The sequence below is a fragment of the Pleurodeles waltl genome, chromosome 6 (genome assembly GCF_031143425.1).
Source record: "Pleurodeles waltl isolate 20211129_DDA chromosome 6, aPleWal1.hap1.20221129, whole genome shotgun sequence".
NCBI lineage: Eukaryota > Metazoa > Chordata > Amphibia > Caudata > Salamandridae > Pleurodeles > Pleurodeles waltl.
The window spans coordinates 1,402,573,915-1,402,591,878 of NC_090445.1; the positions used below are offsets into that span (position 1 = coordinate 1,402,573,915).

The 17,964-nt window shown below is 49.1% G+C and overlaps 1 protein-coding gene across 2 annotated transcripts in view; it reads left to right on the top strand.

Annotated features, from left to right (window-relative positions):
• Nucleotides 1-17,964, top strand: part of VPS13D (vacuolar protein sorting 13 homolog D) — a 2,230,750-nt gene that overhangs the window by 1,603,958 nt on the left and 608,828 nt on the right. For both annotated transcript variants that reach the window (XM_069240741.1, XM_069240742.1), the window contains one exon: nt 5,995-6,158. In XM_069240741.1, the coding sequence (XP_069096842.1) occupies nt 5,995-6,158 (164 nt within the window). The remainder of the gene's footprint in view (nt 1-5,994; nt 6,159-17,964) is intronic.

Here is a 17,964-nt window from a genome sequence, read left to right on the forward strand (position 1 = left end):
TCGTCCGGGTAGAGCTACAGCTATTCGGATCACAGGTGCAGCACACCTCCATTGCAAGGAAGATGGAGCTATGGCGAAGAGTAGTGGACAGGGTCAACGCAGTGGGACAGCACCCAAAAAATCAGGAGGACATCAGGAAGAGGTGGGAAGGTGCGTTGCGTGGTCTCCAGACACCACGTGGCGGTTCAGAGGACTGGCGGCGGACCCCCACCTCCTCCCCCACAACTAGCAACATGGGAGGGGCAGGTCTTGGCGATTCTGCATCCTGAGGGCCTCGCAGGAGTAGGTGAAGGAATGGACTCTGGTAAGTCAAAGCTTTACTATTACATCCCCCACCCTACCTGCATGCCAGCACATACCACCACACTCACCCCCATCACTCCTACTCCTCACAAATGTCCCACTACCACAAACCACCCATCCCAACACCAAGCCCTGCATGCAACACCAAAGCATGGACACCCATCACTAAAGCATGCCCACTGCACATACCCATACACCCCCCTAAACCATCATCACACAAGGTCCCACACAGGAATGCTAGCACTGGGGTACACGGTCACCCACCCATTGTACACCTTGACAAACACAAATGCAATAATCATGCTTTTATACCCCTGCAGGACCCCTACCCAACATCACCGGACAGGATGGTCCACACATGTCCACACCACCAACAGAAGAGGCCCACAGTGATGACAGCACCAATGTCCAACTGGATCCAGATGACCAGCCCGGCCCATCGGGGACCTCAGGACAGTCGGTTCCCCACACCCAGTCGGTTCCCCACACCCAGTCACAGGCCACTACAGAGCTTCCCCCCCTCTGGAAACACCAGCACAGCACCCACCCAGCGGACCCATACCTCCGTCCCCAGGACACGTCAATCAGCAGTGTGTCCACCACTACAGGGAACCCAGGCTAACCCACCACCCCAACAACAACAGGGACCTGGGGGCAGTGGTAGTGGGCACACGATCCAGGGGACTGAGGCCCAGGAACACAGGGGAACTGGGAGGGCTGCTGTGTGACAGGGGGCGGAAAGGCCCAGGGAACCCACTCTCCACGAGGCCCTCTCCTCCATCATGGGAGCCTACCCTCACCCCCAGGAGACGATCGCAACGGTACTGGCCAAGTTTCAGGAGACCCAGCGCCTGCAGGAGGAACAGTATATGGGCTTCAGGGAGGAACTCAGAACCATCAATTCCACCCTGGGCACCATCGTAGTAGTGCTGAAGGAAGTACTCAACACCAGGAGGGACACTGTGGCACTACAAGGGGCCCCTGACACTAGCCTGGACGATGAACTGCCCACCACCTCCGCCGGCGCTAGTGGACAGGAGGCACCACCACACTAGCACCCCACCCCCTGCAGATGGAGAACCCCCTCGCAAACGGGCCCTGAGATCCAGGAGGTCACTGGCAGCACAAGCCCAGCTGGGCCATGAAGGACCGCCAGCAAAAGCCCCGCTGGGCCATGAAGGACCGCCAGCACAAGCCCCGCTGGGCCATGAAGGACCGCCAGCAAAAGCCCAACTGGGCCATGAAGGACCGCCAGCAAAAGCCCCGCTGGGCCATGAAGGACCGCCAGCACAAGCCACGCTGGGCCATGAAGGAACGCCAGCACAAGCCCCGCTGGGCCATGAAGGACCGCCAGCAAAAGCCACGCTGGGCCATGAAGGTCCGCCAGCAGCTGAGTCCCTGCAATGGAGACCCCCGTCTCAAGCACCGCTGACGAGGGCACCGCCACCTCAAGCACCGCTGACCAGGGCACCGCCGTCTCAAGCAGCGCTGAACAGGGCACCGCCGTCTTAAGCACCGCTGAACAGGGCACCACTGCCTCAAGCACCGCTGGCCCATGAGCGCCAAGGGCACTGACGCTACTGAGTCCGTCACGGGCAGAATGAAGCACTCTGGGTACCATGCCCCCTCCAGAACCAGTGGAGAGATCCATCCACTACCTCTGTCCTTAGCAGGATGAAGGACTCTGGGCACCATGCCCTCTCCAGAACCAGTGGAGAGATCCATCCACTACCTCTGTCCTTAGCAGGATGAAGCACTCTGGGCACCATGCCCCCTCCAGAACCAGTGGAGACTGTTATACACTTGAGAGACTGTGGCTTTGCACTCCCCAGGATGGAACAGTGGGCAAGCCACCCACTGTAGACTTGAGAGACTGTGGCTTTGCACTCCCCAGGATGGAACAGTGGGTAAGCCACCCACTGTAGAGACTTGAGAGACTGTGGCTTTGCACTCCCCAGGATGGAACAGTGGACAAGCCACCCACTGTAGAGACTTGAGAGACTGTGGCTTGCACTCCCCAGGATGGAACAGTGGGCATGTGGCCCCCGCTTGGATTTGGCGTCATGCACTCAACCGCTGAGGTGCCCCCCCTTCCCTCCCCCTGATGTGCCTGTTTAGTCGCTCTCTGATGCCCCTGCAGTGTTCTCTCCGTCATGGTCGGGGATCTTGTGTGGGTCTCGCCCATACCGTGTGGGCCCAGTGTTCCACGGACTTAATTGGAGCACTACCTGGACTACTATGCTTGGTATATATTTTGTAAATGGTGTATATACAGTATATGTTTTTGCCTACTTGATTTTAATATATTACAGTGGTTACACTCATTTTCTATTGTCTTTGCATTCTTCTGAGGGGGGTTGGGGGGTGTAACTGTGATGTATTAATATGAATTAGTGTGTGTGTTGTGGGTGGGGGTGGGGGTGTTGCGTGTGTGTGTCCCTGTTCCCCCCCCCTCCCCTATGTTGTAGGTGCAGTACTCACCGTGGTCTTCGCCGCCGGCGTTCGTGCTCCTGGTAGAGGAGCAGGAAGACTATTGCAGGTAGAATTTGGAGTTCCGGGTCCATGGTTTCCTCGTTCCTCGTGGGGTGTATAGAGGTGAGCGTTTTCCCTGCGGATTTCCTGTTTCCGCCGTGTTTTTATCCGCGGTGATCCGCCCCGGAAAAGGTGGCGGATTGGTGGGTTGTAATAGTGTGGGCGGTACATTGTCTCCCGCATGTTTGTTGGCGGTGACCGCCGCGCTGTTTGTTTGTACCGCCGTGGCGGTCGGAGTGTTAAAGTGGCTGTCTTTGTTGACGGTTTCCGCCACGGTCGTAATTGCTAATTTTTTACCGCCGGCCTGTTGGCGGTCTTACCACCGCTTTAACACCGTCCGCCAGGGTTGTAATGACCACCTAAGTTCTTCCCTGGTGGGCCCTCCTGCACTTACGAGCTCAGCTGTGTCATCCTTAAGCATCTCTGGTGTAGGTTTCATTCAGGGAGTAGGTTCCTCTCCCTCAGGAGTGGGATCCTCATTGGAAGTCTGAGCAGAGGGAAACTTTTTACCCTGCCTGCCTCTCTTTTTAGGGGCTACCTAGGCCATTGTTCCAGGCTCCAGTGCTCCTTTTGCTTTTTTGCCTATGCCCTAGGTAAAGCAAAGATATACCCAGGGATGCCCAGCATTGTTGCTTAGGCCTACAACTCCACTTTAGCCCAAGCTGAAGTCTCCAAATCATTCCCTAACAGACACTCTACAGGTGGATCAGAGGATACTACAACTTTTTTAGGGCCAGTAACCCCCCCCCCCCAACCTAAAGTCGGTAACTGCCATAGGGTGGCACTGAGTGTTCTTATGAGTATCAGTCACTTCGTACGTGTGACAAAGTAGGTGTTCTTCAGGTGACAGCAGTTTTTCAGTCACCATTGTGACACTGGGCCCTGTGTCCCTGTAGGCCTTAGCCTCAACACCATTTATTAAGGGATGCTGTCTGTAAGTATCCATATTAAGGGGATGGCTAGGTCAGTACTACCCTCAGAGACCAAAACGGCCTCAGTGGTCTCCCTAACTAGCCCAGAGCCTACTACAGTCCCCAAGGTGAGCATTGCTTCACTATTGGACTGACTTTTGCTACCACTATTGTTACTACTACTAGGGGCACTGGGGTAGACGTAGTAGTAGGCTTAGTGCTCTTTTTAGGACAGCTGCTGTCACCTGCACCATGGCCTTTCTGTCTAAAACTTTAGCACCAAGGTTTCTTGTGGGAAGAGGAAGAGGACTTAGACCCACCCCCAGAAGAGTTTTGTGGGCCTGATGAAGATTCTTAACTTTGTTTGCCCCAACCCTTGTCCTGATTCTTGGCAGCATCCTTCTTGTGATCACCCCCTGTGGGAGCTTTCCTAACCACCCTGATGCGGACCCATTTGTCTGTCTTCTTTCCCAATTCTTGAAGAGAGGTCAGATTAGAATCCACCAGGCTGATGCAGCTGAACAGAAATGCATTTCTTAAGTATGTGCTCTCTTAAAGTAAGATTGTACAAGTCCTGATAATCACTTACTGTGCTTCCATGCAACCAGCCTTCCAGAGCTTTAACAGAGCAGTCCACGAAATCTACCCAATCCTGGGAGGGCTCCTTTTTAGTTTCCCTGAACCTGATCCTGTATTGTTCTGTGTTTAGCCCAAACCCATCTAAAAGTGCATTCTCTAATGCCTGGTAATCATCTACATCTTCTTCCCTGACAGTGAGGAGTTTGCCTCTGGTCTTACCAGAGAAGGAGAGCCACAGGATTGCTGCCCACTGTCTTTGAGGGACCCTCTGTGCTTTACAGGCCCTCTCCAAGGCAGTGAACCACTTGTGGATATCATCTCCCACCTTGTAAGGTGGGACTATTTTACTCAGGTCCCTAGAGTCACAGGAGCTCTACCCGACCCTGGTGTCCCTAAAGCCATTGTTGCTGCCACCATGGGGAGCTAGCCCCAAATTCACCATGGGGCTTGACCGTTGCATCATCTCTTTGCCAACTTCAAGTCAGGAACCCCAACGACTGCCGAAAGAGACGCAAGTTATAGTTACCACAGGGCGCGAGTTATAGTTACTTGAAAGAACACTAACTATAACTGCTGAATTTCTGTGGTTTTGTACGAGTAAGTTCAGAACCTAATTCTAACATCCGTGTAACCTTTTTTCAGTGAATAGACACACACATATATATACATACATACACAGAAAGCACGGTGGTAGCCATCGGGCACCAAAACTCTGGGGGTGCTCCTAAAATGGTTCTGCCATCACAGAGCTTTTATTCCGGAAAGCAAAAGTCAGTGCATTATACATATATATATATATATAAAACATACATTTCTGTTTATATATACAAAAACTGAAAGAGTCACTGCACAGCCCACAGTTAAAGTGAAATTATGGTTTCTTTTATCTTAACTTATTAAGGTATGTTAAAGAAATAATTATGAATTAAAACTCAATATCCCCTCCAACCTCAGATTCCCCAATTATGATTAACTGTGTAATCTATAACTTGCAAAACATTTGTGAAAGCCCTGCAGGTCTTGACCAGAAGCTTATTTACATTTATTGGTAGCTTTCTATGCAATGTTTATTTATTAAGATTTCAGTTAGGCATCCTTCCTTTGTTATATTTTACTGCAAAATGTTCAAAGAATAATATTGTTATCTGTTAGTGCAGTCTGTCTAGAAGATGAGATGCGCTTTCTCTTCTCTACCAACAACATTTGGAACATATATATATATATATATATATATATATACATATATATATATATATATATATATAACCCCTAATAGACTTCAACTTATAACAACGGGGCAATAATGCCTTCAGGGACTTAGTGCCATAGCATCACATTTGGTTAGGGGTAGACCTTTTATTGTTTTTATAGGTAATTTGATAATAGATTGTGATCATAATTGTCATACATTCTCTGAAGACATTATTGCCCATTGGTTAAATGGAGTTGATAGGCACCACATGGTACACAATGAGTCAATTACAGTCTTTTAGGGGTCTTATTCTTTTATGAACTTGCCATGTAATTATTGTTTTATTTTCACATGTTAGCATGTAACAAAATATATCATGTTGGATGTTAGTTTATAATGTTGAACTGTTGAAGTGAAAAATTCCAATGTCACACTGTTTTGGCAAAAAAATCAGTTGTTTTCTGTTTTTTATTGAAGGAGCCAGGAAAACGTTCACAACTTTGGCGAATGTCTAGCAGTGGAATGCTGTGCCATGAAGGCTCATCTCCTCCTCACAACCCAAATAGGATGTCAAATTCCCGTTCCATTGATTCATCTTTGGTACTAGACATTGCGGGGCTGGCTGCTGTTACTGATAACAGGTAAATTAAAATGTATATTGCAGCATGGATGTTTGAATGTGTTTAGAATGCTTCATGCTGGTCTTTCCAAAATGCAGTATGATGATTATATGGGAAATATACATTCACGCTTTTACTATTCTGTTATAAGTTGACAATCTGTACACAGTTCTACCACAGAATGGTTATTCTTGTTTTTTATTCCAATTAAAGAAACTAATACAGTGTCCTTTGACTTTGTGCTTGTCTGGAGAGGCCTACTATGCCATTTTCGTTTTTTTTTTTTTCCATTACTTTGTTCCGAAGCATGTCCTGGTTTGTGAAGACGTGGAATGGAAAAGAATAATTATCTGCACCAGCGTACAAGAGGACTTCAAGCATCCATCATTTTAGAGCTGAAAATGTTGTGTTCATGGGAGAATTACTCTGAGATAATCCCAATTCAAGGACTTTTTCAGGGTTTTGGCTCCAGGAAGGAAACCAGAGTATCATAAATGATAATTTACCACAGATCTATACAAAGTGTGTAATATTCTCCACTGGATAATAAACATTCTCAAGCACAGGACTTCACCATCCATTCAAACAAAAATTCTAAAAAGTCCATCAAAGAAATATTGGCCAGTTTATGCATTGGTGATAGGATATAGGTTAACTCCTGATTTCCTAAGTGTTCTGACTTTAAAGTGAACCTTTCTGAGACTGAGAAGTCTTTTGAGATTCCAAAACATTATTTAGGACAAAGATGACCTTGCTAATTTTAAAGTTATTTCTTTGAATTGCAAAGGTAGCTTAAGAGCCTTTCCTTTTGTAAAGTAAAAAAAAAAAAAAAAACTCCACAACATCCACACTCTTCCTCGGAGGCCGGCTACACACTGTTTGCAAAATGCAGGAAATAGTGGTTCATGTTATCTTTAAAAAAAATACTTTAACTGTCTTTAGCTCAAGCTTTAACTTTGGAATCTTCAAGGCTGACATAGCTGAAGCTTACTAGACGGGACTGCTACAAGAAAGATCAGTTTTCTCACTAGCTTGATGAAACAGTTGACCCACAAACCGATCCACATGAGAGCATTCAGAATACAGCCCCTGATAGCAATTTATATTGATGAGAACTTTGAAAATGAATGCAGTGACTAGAGGGTACAATTGCTCTTTGGAGAAGCAACAGCTGTGTACCAGTGAGCGCATAAACTAATGATAATGTCACTGTAGGAATGTGCCCATTTTGGCGTGGTTACTCCCCTACTTTTTGCCTGGTATTGATGCTAACTTCACTGAGTGTGTGCTAGGTCCTGCTAACAAGGCTGCGGCACCAGTGTTCTTTCTCTAAACTGTACCATTGTTCCCACAATTGGTACACCCTTGGCACACAGCTAGGTCCCTTGTAAAAGGTACCAGCCGTACCAAGGGCTGTGTAGCCAGGAAGGGTTCCTAAGGGTTGCAGCATGTATTGTGCCACTCTAAGGGACCCCTCACCAAGTACATGCACACTGCCATTGCAGATGTGTTGGTGGGAAGAAAAAGGTAAAGTCAACATGGCATCCCTCCCAGGGTGCCATGCCCACAAACCACTGCCTGTAGCATAGATAAGTCACCCCTCTAGCAGGCCTTAAAGCCCTAAGGGTGCACTATACCATAGGTGAGGGTATAGCTGCATGAGCAATATGCGTCTACAGTGTCTATGTCCATTCTTAGGCATTGTAAGTGCAATGCGGCCATATTAAGTACATGGGCTGGGAGTTAGTCATTGCAAACTCCACAGCTCCATGATGGCTTCACTGAAGACTGGGAAGTTTGATATCAAACTTCTCCACACAATAAACCCACACTGATGAAAGTGTTAGCTGTATTGTAAAATGCACACAGAGGGCATCTTAGAGATGCCCCCTGTGTTTTACCCAACTCTTTAGTGGAAGGCTGACCAGTCTGTGGCAGCCTGCCACTAACAGAAAAGTTTCTGACCTCCTGGGGTGAGAGCCTTTGTGCTCTCTGAGGACAGAAACAACGCCTGATCTGGGTAAAGGTGCTTCACACCTCCCCCCTGCAGGAACTGCAACACTTGGTGGGGAGCCTCACAGGCTCAGGCCTCCTGTTACTGTGCCCCAGAGAACTCTAGCTAGCGGAGATGCCCCCCCCCCCTAGACCAAGCCCCACTTTTGGTGGCAGGTTCGGTGGGAAAATTAGGTAAAACAAGGAGGAGTGACCACTGCAGCTAGGACCACCCTGAGGTGTTCAGAGCTGAAGTGACCCCCTCCTTGCAAAATCCTCCATCTTGGTTTGGAGGAGGGGGACCAATAGAAATTGGAATGTCGTCCGTCCCACCCGCCTTCCCTAAAGGGAGTCGCATAGGAAGGGTGTAGCTACCCTCAGGAACAATAGCCATTGGCTACTGCCCTCTGACCCCTGTAATGCCCCTAAATCTAGTATATAGGGAGCACCCAGGAACCTTACTCACCAGATTCCTGATGACCTGAAGAAAGAAGGACTGAAAAGCTGACCACAGCAGTGAAGACTCCAGATGACAACTGACTTGGTTCCAGCCCTACCGGCCTGTCTACAGCTTCAAGACTCCTGCTTCAAAATGGCGATGCATTCTGAAGGCTCAGCGACCTCTGCAAACCCCCCACTGGACTGCCTACCCAGCAGAGAATCAAGAACTCCTGAGGACAGCAACTCTGTCCAGAAAAAACACTCTAAAAGGACTCCAGAACTGTCCCAGATCCGTGAGCCAGGCCCAACGCACAGGGCCCGATTCTAGGTGGCCCACCGGTCCAGAGAAGGTACCCAGGTGATTTCGATCTCGAGTCCACCCTGGGTAGACCCCTCCTGACCAACATAACGATGCCTGCAGCCTGAATTCAGAGGACCCCCCTGACTACTAGTGGATTCCCGACGCCCAAGGAGACCCATGCACCTGCAGCCCCCTGGCCTTGGGGAATCTGACCAATGGTCCATCATCATCCAACGGACGCCTCTCCTACTTGTCCAGCCATTTGTTTTCCGAACCGACACCATGGACCCAGCATGCACCATCTTTTGTGACCCCCTTGGTCCACCCATTGAAAAGCATTGGACGCCCAGCTCTGTGTTTGCACCCTGCACCCGGCCGCCCTTGTGCTGATGAGGGTGTGCGTTTGGTGCTAACCTGTGGCCCCGGTGCTCTCCTAAACCACCCCAGGTCTGCCCTCTAAAGCCACAGTGCTTACCTGCAAGAAGGCTTGATTCGGAGTGCCTCCAGTCTCCTTAGTAAACCATTTTAAATCTTGGAACAACTTTGACCTCCACACCCGGCCGGCCCTGTGTTGCTGGTGGTGGGTGTTTGGCGTTAACTTGAACCCCAAACTGTGGACATCCTAACCCCTGGAGAATGGAGAACTGTGACTCTTGTACTTACCTTAAAATTGTACTAACTTTTCTTCCCCTCTAGAACTGTGTTTGAAAATTGCACTGCCAACTTTTAAAACAGATTGTTATTTATTGAAAACCGTATAACTTACCAAATTTAAACAAAGTGGTGTTGATACATATGCTTGCTACTTACTTGCAAATGTACTTACCTGCAAACTCAATCTTGTAGTTCTAGAAATAAAGTAACAAAATATATGTTTTGCTATATAAAAACAATTGGCCCGGAGTTAGTCATTGAGTGTGTACTTCATGTATTGCCTGTGTGTGTACAACAAATGCTTTGCACTACCCTCTGATAAGCCTAACTGTTCAGCCACACTACCAGAAAAGAGATCATTAGTATTATCTACTTTAGCCTCTGGGGAATTCCTGGACTCTGTGCACACTATATCTCATTTTGATATAGTATATACAGAGCCAGCTTCCTACATTGATGCTCACAATAACACTGTGTGCCACCACATGGCAGTTATTGACTTTAGCTAGGTTAGTGGGTTACTGGCCCTAAAAAGCTTGTAGTGTCCTCTGGTCTACCCTTAGAGTGTCAGCTGTGTAATGACTTGGAGACTTCAGCTTGGGCTGAGGTGGAGTTGTAGGCCCATGCACCAATGCTGGGCATCCCCGGGCATATCTTTTCCCTGACCAAAGCAGCGGCCAAAAAGAAAAGGGAGCAGGAAGCCCTGGTGCCTGGAACAATGGTCCAGGAGGCTCCTAAAAAAGCCCAAGCTTCCAGTGAGCATTCTACTCCTGAGGGAGAGGTATCCATTCCTTGGGTGGAACCTACACCAGAGGAGTTCAAAGCTGACACAGCTGAGGTCTTGGGTGCCGGGATGTCCACCAAGGAGGAACTCAGTTTGTAACAGCAAACCCGTCCCACACTGAAAAGCTTAAGGCAGCAAGCTGTAGCAAGCTGTAGCACAAGAGAAAGGGGCTGTCAGTGGTACCCATAGGTTATACTGGGATAACATACTCCTTTATTCAGAAGCAAGGGACCCTAAACCTGGTGCCACCAGGCGATTGGTCATCCCTCTGTAATTTAGGGAGTTCCTGGTAAGTTTGCACATGACATACCCCTTGGGTGTCTTGACTTGGTAAGGCTTGTCCCTCACTTTCACTGGTCTCACATGTCTGAAGACACCAAGGAGTTTTGTCGCTCCTGTGTCACATGTCAAGCCAGTAGCAAGACAGGTGGTAACCCAAAGGCTCCCTTAATCCCACTAGAAGAGATTGGGGTACCCTTTGAGAGGGTTGGGGTGGATATTGTTGGCCCCCTGACCCCTCCAACAGCCTCTGGAAACGGGCTCATATTGGTGGTGGTGGACCATGTCAGGTATCCAGAGACCATTCTTCTTAGGACCACCACAGCCACTGCAGTGGCCAAGGCCCTCCTGAGAATCTTCTCCGGGGTGGGTTTTTCTAAAGAGTTGGTATCAGACAGAGATGCAAACTTCATGTCTGCTTACCTTAAAGCCATGTAGAAGGAGCGTGGTGTCACTTATAAATTCACCACTCCTTATCATCCACAAACAAATGGGTTAGTTGAAAGGTTCAGAAAAACCCTCAAAGGCATGATAATGGGACTCTCAGAAAAACTCATAAGGAGGTGGGATGTCCTTTTAACCTTGCCTCCTCTTTGAATACAGAGATGTTCCTCAAAAGGGGGTGTGCTACAGCCTCTTTGAGCTTTTGTTTGGGCACCCTGTTAGGGGTCCACTTGCCCTTGTGAAAGAAGGATCAGAGCAACCTCTGAAGCCTCTAAAACAGGACATTGTAGGTTATGTATTGGGCCTCAGCTCTAGAATGGCCGAATACATGAAGAGGGCATCCAAAAATCTTAAGGCCAGCCAAGAACTGCAGAAGGAGTGGCATGACCAGAAGGCTGTGCTGACTGTTTACTAGCCAGGACAGAAGGAGTGGCTTCTGGAGCCTGTGGCTGCAGGGGCATTCCAAGACAAGTGGAGTGGCTCACACACTACTGTGGAGAGATGAGAGATGGAGGGTGAGGTCACCTATCTGGTTGCCCTAGGCACTCCTGGAAGCCCCCTCAGTGTGCTTCATGTGAATCGCCTGAAATTATAATACGGCTGACATGACTTTGCTCATGGCCACTGATGAGGGACAGGAAGAAGAGAGTGAACCTTTCCCTGGCTTCTTCTCTCACAGTACTATGGCTGGCTCAGTAGATTTGGTTGTACTCGCAGACTGCCTCTCTGAGCAACAGACGAAAGAGTGCAGAAATCTCCTACATCAGTTCTCTGAACTGTTTTCCTTGCCTCCTGGTCAAACTGTATGGTGTGAACACACCATTGACACAGGTGACAGCCTGCCTGTCAAAAGTAAAATATACAGGCAGCCTGACCACGTCAGGGAATGCATTAAAGCTGGAGGTGCAGAAGATGCTAGACCTGGTAGTTATTGAGCCTTCAGATAGCCCTTGGACTAGTCCTGTTGTCCTTCTACCAAAACCTCACCCCCAAAATGGCAAAAGAGAGATGAGGTTCTGTGTAGACTATAGAAGCCTCAATACTGTAACAACAACTGATGCTCGTCCTATCCCTGGGGCAGATGAGCTAATGAGCTAATAGATACACTGGCTTCTGCCAAGTATCTTATCACCTTTGATCTTACTGCTGGCTACTGGCAGATCAAGTTATCAGAGAATGCAAAAACAAAAACAGCATTCTCCACTCCTATTGAGCACTTTCACTTTACAGTGATGCCATTTGGACTAAAGAATGCCCCTGCCACATTCCAGGGGTTGCTGAACAACGTTTCCCAAGGCCTGGAAAGCTTCCTTGCAGTTTATCTAGATGATATAGCCATCTTTAGCCCCACCTGGGAGGACCACCTGGTCCTCCTTGGGAATGTACTGGAGGCTCTGCAAAACGCAGGAAAGTGCCAGATAGGGCAGCAAAAAGGTGGTTTATCTGGGCCACCTGGTAGGTGGAAGCCAGCTCCAGCCACTCCAGGTCGAAATCCAGACAATTCTGGATTGGACTGCTCCTACAACTCAAACCCAGGTCAGAGCCTCCCTAGACCTGACAGGGTATTACAGGAGGTTCATTAAGAATTATGGCTCTAATGTAGCCCCTTTGAATGACCCCACATCCTGAAGGATGCTAAAGAACGATTTATGGACAGCTAGCTGTGAAAAAGCTTTTGATGACCTTAAAGAAGGCATGTGCTGTGCTCCTATACTAAGAAGCCCTGATTCCTCCAAGCAATTTATTGTAAAGCCAGATGCTTCTGAGGTAGGGATAGGGGCAGTACTAGCTCAGCTAAATGATGAGGGCCAGGACCAACCTGTAGCTTTCATAAGCAGAAGGTTGACCCCCAGGGAAAAGCCATGGTCAGCCATAGAGAGGGAGGCCTTTGCTGTGGTCTGGACCTTGAATAAGCTGAGGCCATGCTTGTTTGGCACTCACTTCCTTATTCAGACAGACCACAAAGACCCTCTTATGGCTTAAGCAAATGAAAGGTGAGAATCCCAAATTGTTGAGGTGGTCCATTCCCCTACAGGGAATGGGCTATACAGTGGAACGTAGACCTGGGAGTAACTACTCCAATGCATATGAATTCTCCAGATATTTCCACTTAGACAATGAAGACCCAAATGGGCAAGGTTAGCCTTGTTACCCCCACTTTTTGCCTGCTATTAGAATGTTTAGACTGTTTTCACTAGGATCTTGCTAACTAGGACCCCAGTGATTGTGTTCTCTCTCTCTAAATTTGGTTTCCTAGGACGTTGCACACCCCACAATTGGCATACTGGTGCCTCCCTAAAAGTCCCTGGTATATGGTTCTTAGGTACCCATGGCATTGGAACACCAGTGGTTCCCCATGGGCTGCAGCATGTATTGTGCCGCCCATTGGAGCCCATGCAAAATGTGTCTGCAGGCCTGCCATTGCAGCCCGCATACAAAGGTGCATGCACCCTTTCATCACAGGTCACTGCACCAGGTCACTGTAAGTCATCCCTTTGGTAGGTCCTCCTAGCCCAGAGGGCATGGTGCAGGTCTCTGTGTGTTAAGCACCCCTGCATGAGCAGAGGTGCCCCTATGAACTCCAGTTCCATTGCACTGGACTTCGTAAGTGCAAGTAAGCCATTTTACCCATGTACTGGACACTACCTGTGTCGAGCTACAAAATGGTAACTCCGAACCTGGGCATGTTTGGTATCAAACGTGTCCGAATCATACCCCAATACTGTTGCCAGTATTGGTTTTATGATTCTATGCACTTTGGGGGCTCCTTAGAGGACCCCAGTATTGCTCCTACCAGTCTTCTGGGGTTTTCTGGGAAGCCCGTGCTGCTGCTTCCCCTCAGACAGGTTTCTGCCCTCCTGCTGCTTAACCAGCTCAGGCAGAGGAAGGCAGAACAAAGTATTTCCTGTGGGAAAGGAAGGGAACAACTTGTCCCTTGGAAATAGATGTTACAAGGCTTTCAGAGGGGAAGCTTCCCAAAGCCACCGGTTTGCTTTGAAGGGCACATTTGGTGCTCTCCTTGCATGAACCAGTTTGCAGCAGTCCAGGGACCCCGGTCCCTGCTCTGGCGTGAAACTGGACAAAGGAAAGGGAAGTCACCGCTCCCTTGTCCATCACCACCCCGAGGGTGGTGCCCAGAGTTCCTCCAGGTGTCCACTTGATTCTGCCATCTTGAAATCAAGATGTGCAGAGGCCCCTGGGAGCATCTTAGTAGCCAAGTCAGATAGATGACATCAGAGCCCCCCTCCTCATATGTGGGCACCTCACTATGTGACCAAACCACCTTTTAGGGCTATTTAGGGACACCCTTGAGGGTGGGTCCCCAGATTCGACATGCCAAGATTCCAACAGGACTCCTCTGCATCATTTACTTCATCTTCTGGACACTGGAACCGCAACTGGACTGTTCAGGAACCGACAATCTGCATCTTAAGCGCAAACTCTGTTTTGCAGTATCGTTTCTCCAGACCCTTCCAGCAACTACCACATTGCCTCCGATGTGCATGCTCTGAGGTAGGCAGGACTTTAGCCTGCACCAAGAAGCAAGAAGGAATCTCCTTTGGAGTGAAGGAGTCACTCCTCTGCATTAGCAGGCACCAACTGCAATGACAACCGGACACACTGATCTGCTCTCCTCTGGAACTTTGTGGACCCTTCATCACAGGTGGTAGTCTGGAGTGGTCCCATAGTCCTCTCTGCCAACTGTCCAACTAGGGCAACAGTGAGCCCTTGCCTCTCCTTGCAGGACAGTACCCCTGTGCACCGCGACCTTTGCAGCTACCAGCGCTTGTTGTCTCCTGCTCCAAGGGATCTTCAGGCTCCCAGTAGCCCCGGCCCCCAGCAATTCTTCCTGCCAAGCACAGTCCCCTCTCTGCTGCTCCAGCAACCTGGGTCTCCTCCTCAGGTGTGCTGACGGGGCCTCTCTGCGATTTACTGTGCCTGCTGCCAAGGGGTTGCCTGTGGGGTCTGCGTCTTCTTCTGTTGGCTCTCCCGACTGAGAGACTGAGGGTCTCCCCGAACTTCCCCCCCCAAGGGTCAAGTCCCCTAGGCATTGCTGGTCCTCTTCAGCCTTGCAACTCTTCTTTTGCTCCTCTTGCATTTGCCCAGGCTTGTTGGTGGTTCTCCCACACCACTGGCCATCTGCAACCCAAAAACCGAAGTGGGACACAATCTACACAGCTCCAAGGGCTCCTCTTCAGCTCCTGGCCTCCACAACTGGTCTTCTGCTTTCCATGTCGACCTGGTTCTTCTTTCACAGGAGGGTAGTAGCTCCTGTCCCGCTGGACACTCCATCGTGGACTGGACTCTGTCCCCTTCTTTTGCAGGTCCTCTTCTTTCGGAATCCAGCATTGGTTTCTTCTAGACTGATCCTTTTCTTGTACAATCCCTTTCCGAAGTCCTCCTGTTAGTCCTTGGGAAGACCTGGTACTGATGTCCACTCTCCTGGCCGCAGGGGGTCACTCAGGTACTCACCTCTTGGGGTTACTAATTGTTCTAGCTCCCCTCTAACAACTCCATTTCCTTGGGTGAGGGAACTTCACTTCACATTCCACTTTAGGCCCCTTACAATTTTCACTAATTATTGCCAATGCTTGCTGGTTCTATGCTAATTTCTGATTGCTATTGTGTATGTATCCAGTCTGTACTTACCTCCAGTTGGTTGGGACTGCCTATAAGTAATCTAGTGTTGTGTTACTATTATAAAGTACCTTTGCTTTTGTAACATTGTGTGGTTGTTGTTTTTCATATGTGACAAGTTGCTGTGTGACTATAGTGGTATTGCATAAGCTTTGCATGTCTCCTAGATAAGTCGTGGCTGCTCATCCACAAGTACCTCTAGAGAGCCCTGGCTTCGTAGGCACTGCCTACATTAACTAATAGGGGTTGCCTGGTCCTGGTGTAAGGTGCCAACACCATAGGTGCCCACCACACTCCAGGGCAGCTTCCTACATGAAAGACCTTAAAAGAAAGGGGGCAGAGTCCAGCACACTTGGAGGTGACCAAGTGGTGCAGGTGACAATGCCCACCCTCCTAGAGGTGAAATTCCTGAAGGTTGGTGAAGGGAGAAGTCCAGCTGTGGGGTCCAGGAGCTGCAGAAGATCCTACTAGTCTATGATCTGTCTCTCAACATGCGCCGGATTGCAGGAGGGTCAGTGACCTGCAAGGCCACCAACAGGCACTGGCAAATGGAAGCAGATGCTGAAGAGGTATTTGCAAAGCTTGGGGACCAGCAAGGGCCATGGGACTCTACCCTTAAGGGGAGTCAGCGCTGGCCCTCAGCATGCGTGAAGGTCAGCAGAAGTCATTGGAACACTTCTCTTTAGGCACAAGGGTCAGCTTTTACGTAACAAACAATTTGCACCATGTTCCGTAGGCTCTCTATATTTCACATACATAGTAGCCTTAAGTCACACAATTCCTTTTAATAAGCATCTTGCTGTGAACCTATAATCTTAGTAGACTCAGGGAACTTTAGGTAACGTGTTATAACTATGTACCACAAGGAGTCTGCACTCTACAATTTTCACAGAAGACCCTTATACCACCTAGTATTGTTGAACATACACCATTATTGTGTGACGATAGATGTAGTGAGGTTTATGGCTCTTAAAAATGCATATGCAATTTTTAGCTTTGTAGTAATTATAGTAATTCTTATGTACTGTGTTTTTGCAAAGGTTTTAATTAATCATGCAAATAAAGTTTCATTCACATTGGAACCACGAGTGACCCACAGTCGTTGGACACATGGAGTCACATAAAGGCCTCAGCTGCACAACAAAACAGAAGTCCTGTGTCGCAGGAGCTGCAGGACAGGGGCTGATCTTCGGATTGCATAGTGCTGGATGCTGGGGCTTCTTGGCGCCTGACGATCTCCTGGAGGAAGAGTCAACAATCCTTGGCAAGTGCACAAGGGTTCCAGTCCAGTGACAGAGGCCCATTGTCTCCCAAGTTGGTCAGAAGACAAGCAGGATGCAGAGAAGGCCACAGACCCACCACCTGTGATGCAGAGCCTTTTGATGTCCGTAGGATAGCAGACCCCACCATCCGGTCGACGTTGTTTTGAGCTGCCTGCAGATGCAGTGGAGTGACTCCTTCACTCCAAGGGAGAGTCCTTTGTGCTTCCAGGTGCAAACAGAGTCCTTGTGACCATGGAGGACGCACAGCCTTGGATGTTGCAGAATTTTTGCAGGATCCGGAGAAACAATGTTGCAATGTGAGCCTTCCCACCAGGAGCAGACTTGTTTCGGTTCAAAAGCAGACCAGCACCGGTTCCAGAGGCCAGGAGCAGAAGAGATCTTGCAAAGAGTTCCTAAAGCCTAGCTCCGCGGGAGAGCCCTTAAGTAACCTTAAACTCTATCAGAGGAGGTCATTGATGTCATCTACGTGGCCGAACCAGTCAGATGCTCCCAGGGGCCTCTGCACATCTTGTTTCCAAGATGGCAGAATTGAATGGCCACCTGGAGTTCTTTGCACCTTCCTAGATGATGAGCTGGACAGGGCGGTGGTCACTCCCCTGTCCTTTGAGCAGTTTCGTGCCAGAGCAGGAACCAGGAGTTCCTGAACTAGTGCCAACTGAATTATGCCAGGAGGGCACCAAGTGTGCCCTTCAAAGCAGTCTGGTGGCACGCAGAGGCCACCCCACCCCAGCCGACAGACACCTGATACACAGGGAGAGGTGTCACACCTCTCCCTGCGTCACACCTCTCCCTGTGTATTAGTTGTCTGTCGGCTGGGGTGGGATGGCCTCTCAGCGCCACCAGACTGCTTTGAAGGGCACATTTGGTGCCAAAGGATTTCCTGCAAAGGAGATGTCACCACCTATCCCTTGCAGTAAATCGTTTGTTCTGCCTTCTGCTGCTTGAGCCCGGTTCTCCAGCAGGAGAGCTGAATAATGTCTGGGGTCGGGAGCAGCGCGGGCTGGCAGCTCA